At 37.9% G+C, this 24,934-nt stretch overlaps 1 protein-coding gene across 1 annotated transcript in view; it reads right to left on the bottom strand.

Moving 5' to 3' along the window:
* mcph1 (microcephalin 1) overlaps positions 1–23,952 on the bottom strand; it is a 308,959-nt gene extending 285,007 nt beyond the window's left edge. The window contains exons 1-6 of the mRNA XM_060821596.1: positions 23,807–23,952; positions 22,275–22,366; positions 12,616–12,734; positions 10,955–11,039; positions 7,298–7,409; positions 6,340–6,486 (exon numbers count right to left, since the gene is read on the bottom strand). Coding sequence (XP_060677579.1) covers positions 6,340–6,486; positions 7,298–7,409; positions 10,955–11,039; positions 12,616–12,734; positions 22,275–22,366; positions 23,807–23,843 — 592 coding nt within the window. The 5' untranslated portion in view covers positions 23,844–23,952. The remainder of the gene's footprint in view (positions 1–6,339; positions 6,487–7,297; positions 7,410–10,954; positions 11,040–12,615; positions 12,735–22,274; positions 22,367–23,806) is intronic.
* Positions 23,953–24,934: the final 982 nt, after the last annotated feature.

Here is a 24,934-nt window from a genome sequence, read left to right as displayed (position 1 = left end):
GATCAGCAACAAAGTGTTGGAAGGTGTCATCAAGAGTCCTATCAGGCAGCATTTGTTTAGTGGTAACATGCTCACTGTCACCCAGTTTGGGTTCCACTAGGGCCACACTGTTCCTGATTCGATTCCAATCTTGGTTCAAACATGGACAAAAGTGCTAAACTCCAGAGGTGATGAGAGAGTGACATCAAGGCCGCATTTGATCAAGTGTGGCATAAAGGAGCACTAACAAAACTGCAGTCAATAGAAATCAGGGGCAAATCCGCCATTGGTTGGAGTCATACCTGGTACACAGAAAGATGATCGTGGTTATTGGAGGTCAGTTATCTCTGCAGGAGTTCCTCAGGGTAGTATCCTAGGCCCAACCATCTTCAGTTGCTTCCCCACCATCAGAATGTAGGAAGTGAGGATGATTGCTGATGATTGCAACATTCAGCACCATGCATAACTCCGCAGATCCCAAAGCAGTCCATGTGCAAGTACAGTAAGACCTGGACAATATCCAAGCCTGGGCTATCAACTGGCAAGTAACATTCACACCACACAAATGCCAGACAATGACCATCACACCACTGCCCCATAACATTCAATGGTGTTACCAATGTTGAACTCTTAATATCATCCTCCTGGAGGTTTAGATGACAAAATTCAACTGGCCTTCCCACCTGAAAATAGTGGTTATAATAGCAGGTCAGAGTATAGGAACACTGCAGTGAGTCTGCAAAATCTGTCCAATCTCTTTGGCACAAATCATGAGTGTGATGATATGCCTGGCACCACATTCACAATCATCCACTCCTTCCACCACAAATGGTCAGTAGCAGCAGTGTGTATTATTGACAGAATGCAGTGCAAAAATTCACTGAAGATCCTTAGACACCACTTTCCAAATCCACAACCACTTCCATCTGCACTGCAAGCAACTCACTATCATGACTTGGAAATATATCACTTCACTGTTTTTGGATCAAATTCTTGGAATTCCCTCATTGAGGGCAGTGTGGGTCTACTGACTGCACAGATTGCAGGGGTTCAAAAACACAGTTCACCACCATCTTCACAAGGATAACTAGGGATAAACAATAAATGCTGGCCAGCCAGAGACATTCTACGTTAAATTAAAGAAAAAATTTCAATGCTAACATTCTCGTTCTCATCATTACCACACTGCTGCTTTGTATAAATTAGCTACAACATTACCTAAAGTACAACAGTAACATTTCTAAAGAGCAATCAGGATCCAAGAGTCATAATCTTAAGAAGCATGATTTTTAAAGAAACAAGAGCAGTAAAAAGTCAGCTTTTATTGAGAAAAGTATCAACTGTATCAGATGGAAAAGACAACAAGGAGCAAATTTGTTCACATGCTCAACTGCACATGTTTGATTACATCGATAGTCAAGTTTCATTCCAAACTTCCATACAACTACAAAATAAATCTAGTAATGTTTACCCCGAGAATCTATTCCCCCATTTCATTTCTAAACTCTTCTGTTTATTATCCACAAATAAAATGGAATAATCAATCGTTGTTTAGAAATCTATATAATTAATTGGGACACAATGATGCAAAGTATAATTCAGGTCAAGCAATCTGCCTTTCATTTTGGATTACCAATCCTATCCAAAAATCATAAGCAGTACAGAACAAACTGCCACAGTGCTACATACTGAAATGACTGGGATTTCATGAAAAATCATCAGTGGAATTAGTAAGTGACTGACAGGGGAAGGACAACTGTCTGGAAATGACCTATGCAGCATTTGAGTATTATTTTTTGATCTAATAAATCACCTCACTGGCAAGAATCTCTAGAAAACATTGTCTGCAACTCAAATGATTCAGGCCTGCAAAACAGTCCATCAATCTAATTTGCTCCAGAAAAACATACATTGCTGCACTTTTAAAAGAACTATGCTCACCAGCTCTAAACACAGCAGTTAAAATGATCTTGCCTGATCTCGTCCAAACACACACTGCCTCCAGCTATTGAGAATTTCCCAGCTGTTATTTATGTTTTGAAAAACACTTACAACACAGTAGATTAGACTTAGATTAGACTTAGATTAGACTTACAGTGTGGAAACAGGCCCTTCGGCCCAACAAGTCCACACCGACCCGCCGAAGCGCAACCCACCCATACCCCTACGTTTACCCCTTACCTAACACTACGGGCAATTTTAGCTTGGCCAATTCACCTGACCTGCACATCTTTGTGACTGTGGGAGGAAACCGGAGCACCCGGAGGAAACCCACGCAGACACGGGGAGAACGTGCAAACTCCACACAGTCAGTCGCCTGAGTCGGGAATTGAACCCGGGTCTACAGGTGCTGTGAGGCAGCAGTGCTAACCACTGTGCCACCGTGCCGCCCACTACTTAAGGAACATAAACCTTCAACTTAGATAAAGTTATTTCAGCACTGAAAATTTAGCAGAAACTATACATAAGTACCTAACAAGGCATTAGCTTTCTCGCAGCCAGTCAGCTGTGAACACAATTTAGCAAGAACCAACCTGGTATTTTAAAGCTTATAGGAAACTGGAGTCCAAGCTGCTGAAAATGCAGAGAAAGTGCTGATCTTTTGGACTGCTTAAATAGTTATAATTTGTGCTGCTTATATGAAAATCAGAAGACTGAAACACACCAAAACAACACTTTCAGTATTGCTCAGTTCACTTACAGGGCCAAACTTCCAGGTCTGGAATTATGGAAGGTGGTGGACTTGAGCATTAATTTGGTAAAGGTCATAATTTGACTAGCTTTAAGTAGCAGAAGATTTTTTTAAAGATTAAAAGGTACTATATAAATCAAATTGTATTCATTGTTTGGATAGAAATATACAGATGCTGGGAGAAAGAAGTTAAACATCACACCTCACCAGGTTGTAGTCCAACAGGTTTATTTGAAAGCGCTAGCTTTCAGAGCACCTGCTCCTTCATCGGGTGGTTGCGGAGTGTAAGAGCGTAAGACACAGAATTTATACCAATTTACAAGATGTTATACACCACAACCACCCGATGAAGGACCAGCACTCCGAAAGCTTGTGTTTCCAAATAAATCTGTTGGACTGTAACCTGGCATTGTGAGATTTTTAATTTGGTCCACCCCAGTCCAACACTGGCTCCTCCACATCATGGGAGAAAAAAATGGACTCTTTCCACAATCCGCTGAATTAAGATACAGCAATTGATTACATAGGTTTGGAGAATATTTGTAATATATGGATCTGTCACAACACGATTAGAAAACTAAATAATATTGATTCAGCTAACTATATTTTAGCAAAGTTCAAAATCATACAATACCAGGTTATAGTCAACAGGTTTATTTGAAAGTACAAACTTTTGGGGCACTGCTCCTTCATCAGGTAACTAGTGGGCCAGGATCATAGGACGTAGAATTTATCGTAAAAGATCAAAGTGTCATATAACTGATGCGATGTATTGAACAAACTTAGAGTGCTGTTATGTCTTTAATCACTTAGAATGGGGACATAGGTTTTGATTAATATGTAAATCCCAGGACTTCTTTCAAGTCACAGTCCTGAGACAGCCTAAGGTTTTATCAGTATAAAAAGAAGAGGTGACAACTCAGCTCAGACAATGTATTAAAGCTGCGAGGTTACAGTCTGGCTGTATCCCAACGAGTCAGACTGGTTCTATTTGCAAAGTAGTAATTTATAAAAAGTCATTAAACCAGCAGACAAAAGAGGAGCCATTGTCATTCAGATTAAAATGGGGATAACTGCCCGGAAATGACCGACAACTGAAAACCAGGAACATTACAGGCAAATACTGGCTATTCCAACCAAAGATCACACCCATGAACTAAACAGATTGACCAAGACTTTTGACCTAGTCCTTCAGTATACTTAACGCACTCTCATCCAGTGTACTTCTCGCTTAGGGGAATTCTACTGTCTTCTGAAGATACACAAAGCCAACACACCCGGACATCCTGTCATATCAGGCAACGGGACCCTGTGAGGGAACCTCTCTGGCTATGTTGAGGGCATCTTGAAACCCATCGTACAGGGAATCCACAGCTTCTGTCGTGACACTCCAAATTTTATTTACAGAAATTCAGCCCCTATGGATCAGGCGAACTGGGAACATTCCTCGCCACAATGGATGTTTCAGCAATCTACAGCAGCATCTCCCACAATGATGGCATCGCTGCAACAGCCTCAGTAATCAACACCAATAGCTGCCATCTCCAGGGACCTATAATTCATCTGCTTTATCCTTGACCACAACATCTTCACCTTTGACAACCAGACCTTTATCCAGACACATGGAACAGCCATGAGGACCAAATTTGCACCCCATTACGCTAAGATTTTCATGCACAAGTTCAGGCAAGACTTTGCTGCACAGGGCCTCTGACTAACACCATACACCAAATACACTGACGACATTTTCTTCCACTGGACCCATGGCAAGGAGTCACTGAAACAATTACACAATTATATCAACAAGTTTCATCCCACCATCAGATTTACCATGGACTATTCTTTAGAATCTCTCTCATTCTTGGATCACACATCTCCATCAAGGACAGACACTTCAGTACCTCACTCTACTGCAAACCCATGGATGACCGCACAATGCTGCGTCTCTCTAGCTTCCACCCTAAACATATTAAAACAGCCAACCTCTCTGGATAAGCCCTACACATATGCAGGTTCAGGTGAGCAGGAATGCGATAGACACCTGAAGCTGCTGAAGGACACCCTCATAAGTGTAGGATATGATGCTCAACTCATCAATTGCTAGTTCTGACGTGCCACAGCAAGAAACCGCTGTGACCTCTTCAGGAGATCGACAAGTGATACAATTAATAGGGTACCCTTTGTCATTCAGTACTTCCTGAAAACTGAGAAACTATGCCATGTTCTTCACAGCCTCACACATTATCAATGAGGATGCACACCTCACCAATTTCGTTCTTATGCTTCCACTTCTCGCCTTTATACAACTGCCAAATCTTAAAAAGACCATTGTTCGCAGCAAACTACCCAGCTTTCAGGACAACATAGACTACAACACCACATTCCCCTATCATGGCAACTACTGCAAGAAATGTCAGAGTGTCAAAATGGATACTACCATTACACATGAGGACACCACCCACGTGTCACGGGTATTCATGCGACTCGGCCAACGTTGTCTATTTCTTATGCTGCAAGCAAGGATGCCCCGAGGCATGGTATACAGGCAAAACCATGCAGACACTACGATAGATGAATGGATACCGCGCAACAATTGCCAGACAGGAATGTTCCCTCCCAGTGGTGGATCACTTCAACAGTCAAGGACATTTGGCCTTGGGTCTTCAATTGACCACTCTCCAAGGTGAACGTCAAGCAGATAGCCAGGCTCAATACCCACGAGGACAGCCTCAACTAGAATCTTGGGTTCATGATACCACTACAGGTGGCTCCACTTCACTATACAGACACTCTCTCACACACACAAACGTACACGATTACACTCACACAGACTCCCTCTCATGCACTTGCTTTCTCCCTCACACAGACACACACACACACACACACACACACACCCTCTCAGGCATATACTCCATCAGACTCAAGCACACTTTCTCACGTGTGCGCATGTAAGACTATGGTGTGGATTTGTATTTTCAGATACATTCTATTTTATTCAAAAAACACAATCCCTAAACAGTCAGTCCATGTGACATTTTCTAAATTCATACTTTGGAAACAAAACCAGTCTGACTCAAGGTTGGATTACAGACAGACTCTAATCTCACACTTTAATGCATTGACTGAGCTGAGATGTCACCTCTTCTTTTTATACTAAAACTTTAAGTTGTCCCAGGACTGGGACTTGGGATTTCCATATTAAATCAATCGAAACCCACATCCCCATTTTAAGTGATTAAAGACTTAACAGCATTCTAGGTTTGTTCAATACATCGCATCAGTTGTATGACACTTTGATCTTTTACTATAAATTCTGTGTCCTATGACTCTGCCCCACTAGTTACCTGACAAAGAAGCAGGACTCCAAAAAGTTTTAATTTCAAATAAACCTGTTAGACTGTAACCTGGTGTTGCATGATTTTGAACTTTGTCGACCTCGAACACCAGCATCTTCACATTATATTTTAGTAAATGACTTCACAAAAGATTTCCCTCTAAACTGCATAACTGGATGCATGCCAGTGCAACATTCAGCATGCCGACAATTCACAGCACTGACTTCCTGTTTAAGAAACTGCTGCCATATAGTCTATCGAGAGAAAAAAAATTGTGGAAATGCTGCTTCAGTACTACAAAATTTAGATACACTGCACAGTACAAGAACTTACCGGTGGGAGAAAGGTTCTCCCTCTTGTCTTTCATTTCCTTCAATCTTTCTTCCATTCTGCAGAAATGACTGAGGTGAATAGTTTTCATTTTGTGTATATGTAGATCTGTAGCATCTCCATCAAATGAAAGTAAAGGCAGATCAGGTCCTTTTGGGGGAAAAATGTGGAAAATAAAACATAGTAAGAAATTAAGACCAGGAGAAATAATGAAGGCATCAATATAATTCAGTTTTGTTACTGGTATTTTCGTGGAATTTTGGACTGTTAAAGGAAGAAATTTTCTTTTGAAAATTTCAGCTTACACACAGACTCAAGACTCAGTTATCATGCCTTGTGATATTGAGAACACCTGAAAATGCAAGTGAACACAGTAATGAGGACAGTTAGAAGCATTTGACCCAATTTGCTTAAATGAATCATTTACTCAAGCTATGTGAAACTGAACTCACTTTTTAAACTTTTCTGCACCACTTCTGGCTTTCTATAGTCCTTTTTAGCCTTCCCACCCTACCATGTTCTTATCTCCTGGGTTATGGATCTTGTTGTTTCCTTGCCCTTTAAACGGAGTCTGACCTGATGAATTTACTTGGTCACCGCTCCTGTGTGCAATTCCACAGAAAATTGGCTAATATACACAGATTTTAATTCCACGAGTTCAGTATATTTGTTTTCTTGGTTTCCAATAACCCACCACTATTTTAGAACTGGGTCACATGATTTAAGCTCCTCTAATGAGCTTAAAACTGCATCCAAATGGTAAACTTCAGCAAATCAACGACCATAATTATCGGCTAACTTAATCACATCAAAATGGTAAAGTCTGTTGGGTTTTCAGGTGAACCAAAGAAAGCAACTTTGTGACAATATAATTTATTAGATGGTTTCACAAGACAAACAGTGCACCAAGGTACAAATACATTTCAGAAGTGCAGAGTGTTATTCAGTATTAAAAACTCACCAGTAGTTTTATTCAAATCTAGATTCTGAATCATTTGATCTAATTTTCTCTGCAGTCTTTTGTCATTCTCTGGTGTCTTTTCTATGAAATCCCTGGGTTTCATACATCGATGCTGAAAAATTCATGGATGCACGAATTATACAACCATTTAGCTACATCAAAACTGCAAGTACTGTGTTGCCAACTGTAGCATAACCTGACAAAAGTTTCTACACTACTCAGATTTGATGAGTCCTTGCAAAATTCCATCATCCTCATCATATCCTGGAAGTTTCTAACTTGGTTCACACGTCTAATTGCTACTCTCTCTCATTGCAGTTATTTATTTATTCATCATTGTGCCTTTTAATTTTTAATACTGAGAGCCTTGATCTTAATAACAGATCTTGCATGTTACATTTTATTATGAATTTTTAAAAGTCTTAATTATCCCACCCACTGCGATCACTGTACATACATAAACTAATTTTTGCAGAGATTTGGATTAAATTAGACAAGTGTGACCTGCCTTTGACAAAACAAACAGCTTGATGCTTCTAAAAGTCATATCTTTTAAGCAATGTATATAAAACATAGTGTTCAATACTTTTTCATCATCTCTTCCAAGCACTAGTCTGCGTTTGAATGTTAGCATGGTGTTACCAAAGATCTATCCCTTAGTGACACCTGGGTTGTAGGTAAAGACTCGAACAAACTCAGAGCAATTGAGTACCGGTCAAAAGGGAAGCAGCCAACAAAAGATTCTCTCTCATCCTGAATGATGAAATTTAATCACAGTTCAAATGCATTAAAACTAGAGCATCTTAACCAAGTTGCAAAACTTAAGATCGTGAAACTAACTGTTGATTTACCAACATTACTGTGACTGGCAAACTCCACTGTAATGGTCATAATGTTCAAGCATCTGCTCTTCTTGAACAATTCAGAGACTGTTCCATTGTTTTCTTGGAATCATTGCTAATCAGTTTGTGCGCATTGCATTAGTACTCCTTCTTACGTTTAGTATTTAATAAACTCTCTTTTTTGTTAACTCAAGAAAGCCTAATTAAAATAGCTCCTTTTAAAGCAGTTTGTTTTGGCTTCAAAGTAAAGGAAAGAATCCTTTCTAAGATTAAGTTTGTTACAACCAGCCAAGAAGGTTGATGGATAAAGGAGGGCTGGTTTATACCTTCTCACCTGAAGGCTTAAAGGTTTGGGGTGTCCTGTCTGAAACCTGAAATTGGTGAACCTTGTCATAATAATATTTAATGCACCGTCATAAGATTACATGACTACTTGCATTTTAAATGATGACAAAGGAATAATAAGAATTATTGAAAAGGAACACATTATACAAAAACAAAGAAAAACTAAATTACCTTTTGCATACCAAGACCAGACTATCCAGCTTTCTAAGCAAGAGTCACCTGCAGGCAACACTTGATTCTGATTGCACGTAGAAAACTGATAATTTGACAATGTCTTTCTCAAAATAAAAATCACACCAAACTTAGTCAATCACTCATTATGATTAATTTTGCAATTGATGTTGCTTTTTCTAACACAAAGCAAGTACAAATACAGAGGAACCACGATTATCCGAAGGACACGGGAGGGCAATATTTCACTCGGTTAATTGAATTCCCGATAATCAAATGCTGGATAACAGTTTAGCTGAGCACTGAGACCTTGCCAGATAATCAGATATTCGGATAATCAAATGGCGAATAATCGAGGTTCCTCTGTATTCATATGAAAATCAAAGCACAGTTTTAAAGAAGTCTCTGTGGTTCATGAATTGTATCCCCAATGCAATGTGCCTCATTGTTGATTGAGGCAGGTATGAATGACAGGCAGAGTATTCTACATATCCTAATAAAGAGCCAAATCACTGATATTCCATCAGTTGACCTAGGAAAATGCATTGTAAAAGGAACAGCAGAAAGTTATGTCTATACTGACGAATTGACTAGTAGGCTTGCAAGAAGAATACATTGAGCTCCAAATCTCTTCAAAACTTCCAAATTTGTGTCACCATCCTTCATTTGTTTAGCATCGTGACCAACAAGTATGGTGCACCTGAAGGTTGCTACACTTTTAAAAATAAATTGCATATATCTCTCAAATCTTATTTTTGTAGATAATGCTAATACATGAAAATGTTTTTTTAATTGTAACATTTTGTCTGGCAGAAACAGAAAAGGCAGTGGCTTTTGCAGCAGCTCAGTGAAACTGCTGCTACCATGATGCTCACGATACATATAATCCTGTTTTTCTTCCCCATTCTTCCCCAGCACATCCCCATTTAATTATGTCACATTTCATGTTCTTTTATTGTGATGTTATTCAGTTAATGGGGCCTATATTCTCACTTAGATCAGTGACATTTGGTGCCAGTATCACTGACAAGACGACAGACTGGTGCTTATTTGTAGTCTGCTGTGTGTCATTACCTAATGCAACAAGCTGTCAAACACATTTTGCTGTCTCACCCATCTGCAAATCCCTTGCTTGCTGCTGATCTTCCAACTTGTGGCCTCTCCCATTCCACAACTCACCAATCTTTCTTTCACTGAACCTTCCACTCACTACTTTCCTCTTCTGAACCCTAGTTACGAATCAGGGGAGTTGTACATGCTCTGGGATTGTAGTTTGTAGATGATCAGAGCAAAGGAATGTGCATAAAAGAGAGCTTTTGTTAAAAACACAATGCAGATTCGTCTATGAACCAGCGACCTATTATCAATGATAAAATCATTCTGCCTGCCAACAGCTATGTGATTTTGACTTCCAGATAAATGGATAACCTCAGGTTGTGAAAAAGATAGAGAGGCTTTCAATGCTCCACCTGCTCAGGAGTTCTCTCGGTCCTTTGCAATAAGAGCTACCTTAAACTTAAAGAAAAGCAGTCCATCTTTCTTGCAGCAGTTACGATAAGCTGTGACTTGTGACTAATAAGACCTTTAAGTGTCAATTGGTCCTCTATGACTCCTGGAAACTAGTAAAAGCATCTAGAGAAGGAAGATTGAGAGGCAGCATTCTCTTGAGCACAAAATCCATCTCAACCCTGACAACAGGAGCCACTCAACTACTTTCTCAGTCTTTCCTAAACATCCAAAACACCATGTATGTTTTCCTGTCTACATCTGAATGCACGTTAATGAAAGTTTAAAAGGAGAATTAATTAGTAGAATTATGTCAATGCTTCATACTTGCTTTTCAGTAGCTAAAGTCTAAATGCTTCAAATAAATAGCATTTTCACTCAGACTTCCTCTCAACCTAGGTTTAAATGAGGCAAATTTGGAAATTGTACATACTTTTTAAAATCTTTAACATTTATGACAGGCATTGTGGTGGTTGATTTCCAACATGAAATCCTGACTACCAATATCGAAATTTAATGACGTACGGTAATTCAAACAAAGTGTCATGGTTTAATGCATTTTAATGTTGAGAAAATACAAAACCTAGCCACAGCTTTTACATTTGTTTTAATGAGAAAATCTGATTTACTTAAAATTGTTTCATTTGAAAGTTGCAATTTTCAGGAACACTATACATTTTACAATGAAAGTTTTAGTCTAAAAAGAGAAGACCACAGTGAAGTTGTAAAGCTTACAGAAAACTTGTCTTATATAAAGTGCTAAGTAAATAACTACACTATGCATAATACTTACTGTTCTTTTATTTTCAGGTAAGGATTTACTGTCATTCACGGCAGGAAATAGGGATTCATCAACATGGGTACATGTTGCCATACACCTTAAATACAAGTTACACAATGTTAACATTTGTTAAAAAGCCTAACTGTATATTACTTGCTCAAGTCTGCTTCAACTAAACGCCTGAAATAGCATTGAAACAATGTACGACTGGTTTACCTTTTAAGATTTACATCAGTGACACTAAAAAGTAGTCTTCAAGGTGAAGGACCTTGCTGCTCATCAACAACTAGTTAAACTGCTAAACATCCAGTTTTAATCCCCTTACTTTTTTTTTTAAAAAAACACCCCAACATCTCTTGTCTAACTTGAGTTATGGAGTCAGAGTTACACAGCTTGGAAACACACCTTTCGGTTCAATTCACACATACCTATCAATCTAGGCTAGTCCCACTTGCCAGTATTTGGCCCATATCCCTCTAAACCCTTCCTATTCATATACCATTCAGATGCCTTTTAAATATTATAGTTGCATCCACATCCAGCACTTTCTCTAGCAGCTTGTTCCGTTCATGCATCATCGTGTGCACAAACATATTAACCCCCCCCCACCCCAGTTTAGGAAAAAGACCTTGGCTATTCACCGTGTCCATGCCCTCCTTCATTTTATAAACCTCTATTAGGTCACCCCACAGTCTCCCATGCTCCAGGCAGATAAAGCTGTATCAAAACACATTATTGATAAGTTAAACTCTAGTTTAACTGAAAAATAATCCACTGTAAAAAAGAACTTCACAAGTCACAAGAAGGGTGGTTAAAAAGGCATTTGGCACGCTTGCCTTCATTGCTCAGTCCTTTGAGTCTATGCCACCATTCAAAGAGATCATGACTGATTTAATAATCCTGAAATCACTTATCTTTTCCCCCATAACCCTTGACCAAATTAATCTAATTTGATCCAAATTTCAATAGTTGAGAATATGGGAAAGAGATGTCAATCATGGTTAACCAGGGAAGTGGAGGACAGCATCAGATTGAAAGTCAAAAAAACATACAATATGGCAAAAATTAGCAGTGAGACAAAAAAAAGGCAAGTTTTAAAAAAAAAATCAAAAAAAATAAAAGAGGGGAGAAAAACAGAGTAAACTTGTAAATAATATCAAGACAGAGAGCAATCTAATCTAAAGAATCCAAAGTGAACATAGGCCCCACAGAGAATGAAGCTGGAAAATAATAATGGGGAACAAGGAAATGGCAGAGGAGTTACACAAAACAAAACTTTGCATTAGTCTTTAGGGCAGAAGACACTAATATGTTTAAATATTTAAGAGCAAAAAGGAAGAGAGAAAACAAATACAACAACCACCACTCACGAAAAATGTTAAAGACTGATAAGTCCCCTGCATCTGATGGGATGCATTTTAGGATGTTAAAATAGCTAGAGAAGTGAATACACTGGTGGTACAGCTAATCTAATACCTTTATTTAAAAAGGGAAAGCAAAACAAAAAAAAACTATATATCACAGATATCTTAACATCCAGTTACTGGTAAAATCTAATATCTAATCCATATTATAAAATTGAAAGAATTGAAAGTAGGTGTAATAGATGTTAAGTGTGACCTGACTTGCAAAAGTGGTTTTCAATAATAACAACAATATTAAAACGTGCATACCTTTCTACCCACAAAACAGAGACCAATTTTACACCAGTTTTCTTGGCCTTCTTCCAAACACTTTCATGTCCATCTTTGAATACTACATGGGTCACTTGTTTATTAAAGTATTTTAGAACCTGCAAGAAAATAATAGAACACAAAGCTTCAAAAAAAACTTGCTTTGTAAATACATGTTTTGCCTAAATAGAACATCTTTCAGGCTCAGCAGAAATGTTCTGGAGCTTATATTTTACAAAGTCCAACTCCAAAGCAAATTATAACTTTAAATCAGTTTCACCAGCCCCCAACAAGTATCCCACAGAGCCATTCTGAGGTCGACAGGCTCTTCTAGCATCATGGATAGCATTTAAACCTCTGTATCAACATAATTTAAAGAGATCTCATTACTTAGTTGTTACTTGTGCGACTTCAACTTTTGATAATTGACTATTACATTTTCCTACATATATTTCAAAATTACAGCATTGGTTGTGATCACTACAGACATTTTGAGAGCTATCCAAGTTCTTTATCTTCACTATGTCTTCCTGAAGAAGGGCTTATGCTTGAAATGTCGATTCTCCTGTTCCTTGGGTGCTGCCTGATCTGCTACGCTTTTCCAGCAGCACATTTTTTAGCTCTGATCTCCAGCATCTGCAGTCCTCACTTTCTCCATGTCTTTGTCACTGCCAGGCTGGAGGTATTCATCATTAGCCCTGAACCCCAATCTGTACTAACTTTAACTTATCTAGGTATCTGCCATCAACAATATTTCAGAGAAAATTCCTTGGCATCCAAATTCCTACGTACAGATTACATTTTTTTAAAATCAAAGAACTCCATTCTGATCTCAAATAGTTATTACCTTGCCCCCCAAAACTGAACCAAGTTGCTCTGGCAGACAAGCACAGACAACTGGTCAAAGTGTATAATCTGCACAGTAATTATTCTATCAATCTATGACTTCATATCCTCTTCTCCATCAATAATCTAAGCCATATTAAGGATCTTAAAAGGAAAAACAAGGTGTTGAGGTATTACAGCCTTGAAAAAAAGTCAGCTTTTTCTTAAACTTCTCACTCAGCTTCGACTTTTTGACCATCAAATAACATTTCTAGTGATACTTGCTACCTATCTGAATCTTTCCCTCAACTTCAGTTTCATGTTTGGTCTACACCTTTGATTTCTCATGGCATTGAAGATGCTGTACAAATATCGCAGTTGTTTAAATTTTACAAAGAGAAAACCTTTGCTCAGTTTGGTTGGAAACCAGAAAATCAAGCATGGTCTGACAAATGAATGCCGAGTAGTGACTTCATGCTGCTGAGCAATGTTTTTAAAATGTTTGTAAGTCAATGCTACTTAAACTGTTAATTTCATAAGAAGTCAATATGTTGTCAAATGAATGATACCTGGAAATGTATGAACTGAACAATTGGAGAGTGGCATAAAACTGCTTTGCAGCGGTGTGTTTAGACTAGTTAAAAAGGTATTTGTAAGAATAAAATTAAGACTACTCTGTACTGTATAATGACTAAAATAAACACATTCTAACATCAGACCTCCTCTAACAGAGACGACATTTCTAAAATACCTGATTGTGAAAGTACTTTGTGAGGCCCAAAAGTGGTATGTAAACATGAGTCTCCTCTTTTGTTCGAGATCATATAGGTTTAAGAGTAGACCTCCAGTATAACTTCAGTGAATGAGATGGATGTTATTAATGAGCATCAAAAATTGATAGACATACTCAATAGAGAATCACAAGCATATAATATCTGCATTAGCTACCCAATGCCAATCTCTTGCTTTGTCCTGATACTTCTGCACACTATTTTGATCCAAATATTGTATTATTCAATATCCTTTGAATGCCTCAATTGAACTTGCCTTCGTCACACTTCCAAGGAAGACAAGGAGGCGGCTGGATAATCACAGCAAGCATCAGGGTGAAGTCAACATTTTGGATACAACCCTTTTTCTTTCATCACACTTCCAGACAACGTATCCCATTTCCGAACTACTCACTGTCCGAAAACATTTTTTAAAATCACATAACCTTTTTTTTTTCCATATATCACTTTAAATCTACACCGTTTCATTCTTATTCCTTTTACAAGGGAGAAAAGCTTCTCTGTATCTCTTCATGAGTTTTAAAAACTCAATCAAATCTCCTGAGTCTTTTTCTCTCCAAGTGGAGCAGAACTACTAACTTCAATCAGAATAAGTGAAGATACACTAACATTTTGATGATGTTCAAATATCAACCCACTCACTTAAAAATAGAACTTCAGCAAATAAAAATGCCACAGAAATGAGCAAGTGTCCAGCATCTCAAAGAAATTTTCCTAATACTTCAATGTGTTAAAATAACATCAGTGAAAGCATGGTTCCTGATGGATTATTGCATTGTCAGGGTAGATAATTACAGAGGACAGGGGTGGGGTGTATTTCGTTCAGTTAATCAAATTCTGGATATTCAAACGCCAGACAACATTGTTTAGCCAAGCATCGGAACCTTGTGATCTTGCTGGTTAGTCTAATATTTGGATAAGTGAATGCCGGATACAAGCATGTTGTGAGGTAGTGAAATTACAGTCAGGGTCCTCATTCTTCAGATAATCAAACTTCTTAAAAATGCAAGAATTCAACGAACTTCTGAGTCATGAAGTAAATGGTGTTACGCATACATCTGAATATTTAAAATTCGACATAGGCCATGGAACCAATGGTCATTTACTCATATTACCTGAAAGCACAGGACCCGTACTATGTTATTAGTTTGCTTTGAATTGATCAAATGTCACAGCACAGACGACACATTTGACCAAATGCACCTGTGCTGATTCTTTGAAATAGTTGTTCACTTTTATCAGATACTCAGGCTTGTCCCCCTCTTTGTCCTGCAATTATTTTTGCTTAAAATCATTGTTGAATTGACTTTTGAAGTTTCCGTGGAATCTGCGCCCAGTGGCCTTTCAGGTAGGGTATTCCAGATTTAAACACTGTGTAAAACAGACATTTCCTACATTCACCTAATTCTTTTGCTAATCGATGAGTTATAATTATGCATCTACTTGTGAAAGAAAACATTTTTATCCAACTTGAACTATCAAATTCATTCATAATTTGAACAGTTCCATGAGGTCTTCCCTTAACCTTTTCTGATTCAAGTAGAAAAATCTTCTCAATCTCTCCATCTGCACTCAAGTCAAATACATTTAATTACAATCACAGGTGAAAGCACCATGTTGACTTCATTCCAGTCATAATATCTTTTCTCTTATTCTCTAACTCCTATCACTTAGCCAATCATATATGCAATATAGTCCCTTTAATGTCTTGTAGCTCTACTTTGAATAAGTTGTTTTGTACCTTATCAAACTTCATTTAAAAGCCTATAACTACAACATCCACTGCATTAGTTTAGTAAACTGTTACTTTGAAAATAACTTGACATTATCTCAGTCAACACAATAACTTTAGCCTAATTATTTTAAAGCAAACAAGTTACTACTCTCCAAATGTCAAACAAACATTAAATATTAAGAAGAACCAAAGAACAGCAGAAATCAGAAACAAAAACAAAAACTGTTGCAGAATGGACCAGATCTGGCAGCATCTGTGGAGAGAAAGCAGAGGTTAGCATTTCAGGTCCACTGACCCTTCAGTTCTGGAGGAGGGTCACTGGACCCAAAATGCTAATGTCTGTTTTTTCTCCACAAATGCTGCCAGATGTTAAATATTACCTTAGGTAACCAACCACACACTGAAGTACGGAATCAATTTAAGTTAAAGAGAAATTAAAGTACAGTTGATTACAAACTAAAAATTACATATTAAACAGGAAATATACATCTAAGACAAATCATAGAGTCTCTCAAACCATATCTCAATGGCAGTTGCAAAGACCTTCAAAATTCTATCTCCCTCAATAAGTATTCCAGATACTTTTTTCCGAGAGGTTGCCCGATTCCAAGGCAACAGCAGTATACAACCAACGCACATCTCAAAATACAAACTTCACCAGTAACAGCATATGTGTGATGAACTACCCCAATACAGCTTACGACAGCTAGAAAAGCGTAAAAGCAATGTTATATTCAAGTAACAAAAATTGCTGCAGCAAATGTATATCTGCCTATTCTTAGTTTCTTGATCTAGCCTGTGCCTTCTTCAGCTGCCTTTACAGTACTATAGGAATCATTGAGATCTGAGGGTTTTGTGTCCTTCTATATATTTTCAACTGGTTACATTTGCACCAGAGGTTCAGTTTGTAATATCAATTTAAACCTTAGTTTCCTTAGCAAATGGAAAAGTCAATTTGCTTTCCCTGCTTCTCATTTCAATCAGCTGGCCTGTGGTGATCATTCAAGACGGGCAATAAATGTAACTAGCCTAGCCAGTATCATCACATCCCAACAATGAATAATAATAAAAATTTTCACTCAACTACTAAGTATACAATTTCACTTCCTGTCAAATGTTCACTGGTATTTTTGATCATTCTCGCTCTTCAGGTACTGTCTCCTTTCGCTCCAAATCTGTCCCAACCCGACTTGAAAACAAAATCACCCCATGACTACTTTGCCCTCACAAACTGTTACTAGCTCCAACTTCTTCCTTTCCAAATGTGCTGCAATCTGCAAAGTCTTTGCCCATCTTTCTCAAAACACCATGTCTGAAACCCCTCTAATGAAAATTCTGCCCAGTTCCCAACACTTCATTAAAAAGCATCCTATATGCTGGTGACAAAGGCAAAAGATCTACCCCCAGAATTCCCAATCTGCCTGTAGCTTTTAGTGCAGCTGATGACAATAACAGCTCCACACCTCTAACACTTCTCCAAGATCATAGAACCAGATGGGGACTTCTCTAGCCAAATTGCATCCTTCTATTATCTATTGAGAACTGCAAAAACAGATTTACACGTGATGGCATCTCTTCACTTGCCTCCAAAACAAATCTTACTTGCAACCCTCTCCAAATCCCAGTGGCTTGCTGCATCATCACACCATCTGAGAAGATATTCCTTTCAACTTAAATCCTGATGATCCATAACTTTACTTCACTATCCCTCCAATACTTCTTTTTTTATTTATCCATAGAATATGGGCAATGCTGGCTGGGCCATAAGGGAGTGGATTCCAGGATTCTGAATCACGGACACTAAAGGAACGGCAATAATGTTTCCAAGTTAGGATGGTGATAACTTAGAGCGGAATTTGTAAATGGTATTTATAAATGCACAACTCACTACAGTGCAGGTTGAGCCCTTCCAAAGTGTACCCCACCTAGATCCACATCCCCACCCTATTCCCAAAACCCCACATTAACCCTGTCTAATCCACATAACCTACACATCTTTGGACTGTGGGAGGAAACCAGAGCACCCAGAAATAGTTCACAACTTTGATATCACATTTGACATTAACATGAGCTATCTGCTTGAACAATAAAACTGTTTATTTCTATCTCTGTCATCACACAACTCTAGCCCACCTCAGCTCAAAGTCTCATTTATACTTTTGATCCTTCCAGACTTAGGATTCCTGTGTAAATTTGGCTGAATTCCCACATTCTACCTCCTCTAATTTGCAGCATCAACCAAACTCTGCTTCCTTATGCTTACTCATACCAAATGTTTTTCACCTATCACTTCTGTACTTGGTGAGGAGCAAATGAACTTAAGAAATGGGAGTAAGAGGTGGTCATCAGGTTCTCAAGCCGGCCTCACTATTCAACAAGATTATGGGGATCTATTTCAGACTTTTACTCTTTTTCCTGCCAGATCATCATTGCCCTCAATTAGTTGATAATTCAAAAATCTTTTAAATACTTGCAGTGATTTAGCCACCATAATTATCTGGGAAATCAGGCATTCACTAGCTTCTGGGAGAAGAAATAATTACACATTTGAAATTTAAATTCTTGTATTAATTTCATAACAATGCCCCACAGTCTGAGAGCCCCTCACTAGTGGAAACATGACCTCAACATCTACACTACTAAGCTCTTCCACAACCTTCAATAAGTTCATTCCTTATTCTTCAAAACTCTACTGAATAAACCCAAACCTGCTTAGCTGGTCCTGGAAGTCAAACTCTTTAACCCAGAAAAAAAGCCCACAACATTTACTATGAACAGTCTCCAATGCCAAGAGGGGAACGATAAATGTACACAGTACCCCAGATGCAGTCTCACAATACCTGTACAATTATAAAAAGTGTTTCCTATTTTTAAACTCTGACTATATCGCAATGAAGGCTTAAGTTTCACTTGCTTTCTTAATCATTTGCTGCAACTGCATGCTGAAACTTTTATGTTTCATGCACAAGAACATCCAGATCTCTCTATGCTGCACTTTGTGTAAACGATTTGATTCCTTTTGATTTTTTTCTTTCAAAATGCATGACCTCTCAGTTCCCTGCAGTAAACACCATCTGCCAAGTTTTTAACCCACTCACACAAGCACCTTGCAGATTCCTTATGTCATCACAACACATCTCCCACCAATTCATGGATCAGCAAAGTTTGATGCACAACACTCTGCCCCTCCTCCAAGTCATTGATATTTTAGTAAATTATGGAGGTCCTAGGACTGATACTTGTAGGACTCCACTACTGTGCATCCAACGGAAAATAATCCAGTATTCTCTATTCTGTTTTGTGTCTTAACCAATCCTCAATCTGTGCTCAAACATTTTCCATAATACCCTGGGCTCCTATCCTGTGCAACACATTTTAATATGGCACTTCACCAAATACCTGCAGGAAATTCAAATACACTGAGTTCCTCTTAATCAAGTAAGCTTGTCATAAAGAACTCTAGCAAATGTGTTAAGCATGATTTCCTTTTAACAAAGCCATTTTTAAAAATGTAACCTAATTTTTCTAATCAACCTGTTCAGAGATGTTATTACACACCTGTTGTACAAGTGGAACCTGAACCCAGGCCTCGAGTCCAGGGTAGAGACGCTACCACTGCTCCATAAGAAAGCCCTCATGTACATTCTGTTGGACTGTATTAAGCTTCTCTAAATATCCTGATAGTTCTTCCTTAATAAATCGACTCTAGCAGTTTACCAACGACTGATTTTAGGTTGCTTATTCTATCATTTCCTGCTTTCCAGCTCCATCTGTTCTTTAAAACCCTTGAATGCAAGCCATCAGCAACTTGACAGCTTTAATATGGTTAGATTTTCAAATATTTTGTGTTCGAGACTGCTGCACAATCTTTCCCCCCCATTAGCACCTTGCTTATTTGAAGGTTAATTGCCTGGAAACTGATGCGGGCAAAAACTGAGAGAAAAATAAAACAGCACTGTCAAACCCTTCAGAATTTGCTTGGTTCTCTTGGAATTGAAGTTAATCTCCCTGAAAACTGGGGACAAAATCCAAGAGAAAAATCAGAGATTTTAAAACAGATTTGTTATGTTACTACAGGGTATTTACAAATAATTAACTTATTTAATTCATTAAAGATTTTATATAAAACTGCTTTTCTTTTGGGTGAAGCCACTGGAGGTGGGAGGTCATGTTAAGAAGCTTCCAGGAAGGCATCCAACCAGAACTGGCAGTCTTCAGATGGAACACACGTGAAAATGGAAGTAATTAACAAATGATGGTTCATAAGACTAAGATGTAGAAACAGAATTAGTCCAATTGGCCCATCGAGCTGCTCCGCCATTCGAACATGGCTGATACGATCTTCAACCCCATTCTGCTGCCTTCTCCTCATAACCCAAGAATAGAGCGAGGATCATGGGAGGTTATCTACTTTTATAGGAGCAAAACAAGAGGTGCACAGTATTTCTTCAACAGAGCGCGACTGGAAAGTGTGATGTCCAAAGGAGACAGGATGCCTTCATTTGTAAGTCAATGAAAGCCAGCGTTCAGGTGCAGCAAGCAATTTGAAAGGATAGCAATATTTCTGATATTTCTAGCAAAAGCATTTGATCACTGAGTAAACATGTTTTTCTTCAATTGTATAACACATCTGAAGTATTGTGTGCAGCATTGGCATCCTTGGTAGAATACAGTTGGCATAGGAGTACAGCAAAGATTTACTCTAGTTATCCTTGGTACTGCAGTAATGTCTCAGTGGGGATGAGGGATTGAGGAGACTGAGCCTGCATTCTCACATATTTAAAAGAATAATACAATATCTCATTGAAACATAAAAATTTTAAAATGCTCCACAGGAAAGATGCTTCCCCTGATTTTGGTCGAGAACTAGGGAACACAATCTCAAATTAGGGATTAAACCAGTTAAGACTGTCTTTCAGAGGCATTTCTTCACTTAGAAGATAGTGAAAGCTTTGCAATCTATCCTGGAAGGCTGTGGAAGCTCAACCATTGAGTATGTTCAAGACAGACATCGATAGATATCTGGATGCTAATAACATCAAGGGATGGAGTACAGTGAAATTAATGTTGAGGAAAATGGTCAATCAATCTACAATATCAGAGCAGGTTTGAGGGGCTGAATGGCTTACTCAATCTTACGCTCATATCCCTCAATTGCAACACAACAGTTATTAGCCTGTATTATTCTTTATTTGGAAGTAATTCATGAGGAAATATTTTATCAAAAGAATTTAATTGCAGTGCAATACATAAATCTAGTTAATGATGTCCCAATATTCATCTGGTTTGACACGCTTTTACCATTGCAATTTCTGTTGCAGACATTCTATTACAGGCAGTTCTGCTATAATCGCATTGCCGAAATGAGTGTTTGACTATAATGTTACTGAAGAATTAGGGAATGGTATTTTGGAGAATGCTTACCTCCCATTGGCAATAGCAGGATTCCAGCAGGGATCAGTTTGCATGCAATGTTCTTGTCGTCAGTGCATGCACTGGTGTCCGCACAATTGTGACACTGATACCAGTCTGTGTGTGAGATTCTGCGCATGCACCGATGTCTGTGCTGAAGACTCTACACCATTCTGTGCATGCACGAAGTTAGTGTCAGTCTTTGTGTCATTCTGCACATGCACTGACGTCTTCACCGAAGACTCTACTCCATTCTGCACACATGCAATGTCTATGTCAAAATCTTTGTGCATTCTGTACAAGTGTGCTGTCAGTGCCTGCCTCCTTGCTGGTATGCACATGCACATGGTCATCACCAGTCTTTATGCCTTTCTGCACATGCGTCCAACAGAGCAGCTTTTTGAGAGTTATTGTAGAGAGGAGCTTTCTTACATTTTTTTAAAGTAAGTGTTAAATTTACTTTCGTTTCATTAATAAATATGATTTTGATTTTCACTCAGGCCGTGCTACACTTTACATTAGACTTTTGGGTGATTTTTGAGTGATTGAGTGTGATATTTTTTGCTGGTCTGCCCCTAATCTCACTTTTCCCACAGGCTCCATTATTCCTATTAAGCGAGGTTTCACTGGTATGCATCTACGGTACTATTGGAGAACTACCTGTGCCTCATTTGGAGGAAGGGCTCAACGTACAGCCGGAGAAGACTTCAAGGATGGCTTGAAAGCTGCACTCAAATATGAAAAAAAACTTTTACCTGAATTTATAAGATGACCTAGCAACTAAGTAACTGAATAATACAAGGTAACCTCCTCCTCCAAAATAATAGGCTGATAACATCAAAAGTTGCCATTTTCAAATTTCGTACAGTTTTGAATATGTAGAAAGCAATACTCACTGTGGCACCCATATCAGTCAAGTGGCCTATGAATGGTTTTGAGTAGTTTTCAGTCTTACTTGAGGACCACACGTCCACAAATGCCACCACATCTGCAAACAGCAGCATTCAATTAATAATTAGAATATTACATATAAGTCTTTTGATATTACATACAAGCCTTGACTAAGTTGGTTGAAGGCTTATGAAAATTCACTAGAAACATATCCAAAACTGAAAACAAAATTAGATGACTAATCAATTGGATCTGTAAGGACATATAATTTTACAAGTCTGCTTAACTTTAGATTTCCACTTCATACAAACACAAAAAAAAATGGGTTCCTCCCCATATCTTTCAATTTCAATAAATCGTTGTGTGATCACCTATGCTCAGGCTTTAACATCTGACTAAACTGAAATAATTTAGAGATGTTAAACAGATGAAAACTCTGCTGTGTCATAGAAAACATTTTAAGAAAAGATGTTATTGCTATTGCAAAGATGTGGCTTTGAAAAGGGAGAAATAAAAGGCATGATGAGCTAAACTGTATATGCAACTCAACAAATTAGAATCTATTAAGAATTCAAAGTAGAACTCTTTGGGGTCAGGATAGAAGTAGGGATAGTTGGCAGCTTTATATTAGGTTTTAGAACAGCCTGCAACATTAACGTGAATTAAAATAAATGATGTCACTTGAGAATTACATGTTACTTGCATTTCCAGAGCAGGAAAAGCCAAAAAAGCTTGTTAATACGTAAAATTGCTAATAAAGTCTGTATCTATGTAGAAAAATGTCTTTTTTCCATTAAATCCAGTCAGATATATGAGAAGAATAAAACAGGGTTATTTTTGACAGAAAAAGCAACGCACTGAGTGAAGAGAAAACACTCCTGGGACATTAACATTTTACGTTTCTCTCCAACTTGCATTCCCATAGCACATTTAACATTGTGAAACATCCTAAAACTCTTCACACGTGTTGTTGAAGAAAAAAATGACACTGATACAAAAATGTTTTTAAACAAGTGATCTAAAAGTTTAGGGATAGTTTCAAGGCAAGTCTAAGGAGCACATTCGACATTTAATCGTCCATAGTACCTGAAAAATCAAAGTTCGTCCCACTAAAAAAATAGCTCTCATGCCCAGATGATTTGATAAATTCTACAGATTGTGTTGTTTTGTTTCAATCCATGAAAAACTCAATATCCCACTATTCTTTGCTACACAATACACTGTATAACTTTTATAGATAACAAAATATTAATATTGTCACTTGCAACCTCAAAAATACATCCACACTGAAGCCCAGCTTGGTTATTATTTTTTTTGAGGATGCATCCAGCTATCGTTATACACACAAACATACCAGATTTTAAACGAGATTAGTGAAAATATTTGGAAATTAAAACAAGACCAAGATTGAGTTGCAATCTTTGAAAGAAAGCTCAGCCTAAGTTCAAATAAACTTATTTCAAATCAGCTTTCAAACAATGGAAGCATTTTTAGAATTGGCACTGTTAACTTCACTACCTATGCACTTGATCACTACCTTGAAGAACCATTCTTTTGCTGCAGTCTTTGGCCATTCTTCAGGAGTCTGAGTCTTCTTGGTCGCTGTTGGAATTTCTTTTCCTCAGGTTAGTTGTATAATCGCTTTTTAAAAACATCAATTGAATTGCATAGCAATATATGGAGTTCACCATATTTTAAAAAACGCATTCAAAACAGAACCATCGGCACCTGAAAAGACACATTTAATATTTTGATTAGAAATCTTTTATCAGAATCTGAAAGACCACCCCTTCATAAAGCAAAACAGATGAGGGATGGAACCCATGTCTAAATAATACACAAAAGGGTAACTCATGGGAATAGGTTTACTGCCCTCTTGACTGAAAATAATGAAAAAAAAAGGAAAGTATGAGATCCTACCAAATTCTGTTTATTATTTAAGTAAAACAGGTCTTAAGCTGAAAATTTGAAGTGATTAGTACAAACGAGGACCCAGAGACAGCACTGGGGAAGAATAGAGATTCAGATAATTAACTTTTTGAAACTGAATAATTGAGGGTTTAAATGCTATACAAATGAAAATAAGAGATTGTAAAGTTCATTGCAACAAAATTTACAATATGCAAAATCAACTACAAAAAAATTAACCTTGCCCCCGGCATCCCATTGTAAAACGAGCATTGCAGAAAAAAATATAATTGTCTAACATGACATGCTTAAATGGAGAGATTGCAATTAAAATATAAAATCATGCAAAAGGACTAATTTAAAATCTGAAACTTGTCAACAATAAGCAAACTTACGTCTGTAGTGTGCAAAGTTGTGCAAGTCACAATAACCTTGTGACACTGTCAGTAAACAGTCAGACTTTGCTGAGAATATAACAGTCGCACGTCTGTTGCCCTTAAATTTACATGTTCTTGATCAATGTAACATCACTGCACTTACTGCAGTCATCAATACAATATATAGTGAAATAATTAATCCTGTCCCTATAGAGGTTTCAAGATACATTAATGCAACACTGGCCGAGTTTTAGAAATCCAGCACATCGCTTCCCAAAGTGGAATCAGGAGCACAAGTGCGGCCGCAAATGTACATTGTGAAGGTGCAAGTCCCGAGGCATAAAGTGCCACATGGAGGTCTGTGCAAGCTATAACAGCTG

The sequence above is a fragment of the Hemiscyllium ocellatum genome, chromosome 3 (genome assembly GCF_020745735.1).
Source record: "Hemiscyllium ocellatum isolate sHemOce1 chromosome 3, sHemOce1.pat.X.cur, whole genome shotgun sequence".
NCBI classification, from domain to species: domain Eukaryota; kingdom Metazoa; phylum Chordata; class Chondrichthyes; order Orectolobiformes; family Hemiscylliidae; genus Hemiscyllium; species Hemiscyllium ocellatum.
This window is presented reverse-complemented; position numbering and strand designations above follow the sequence as displayed.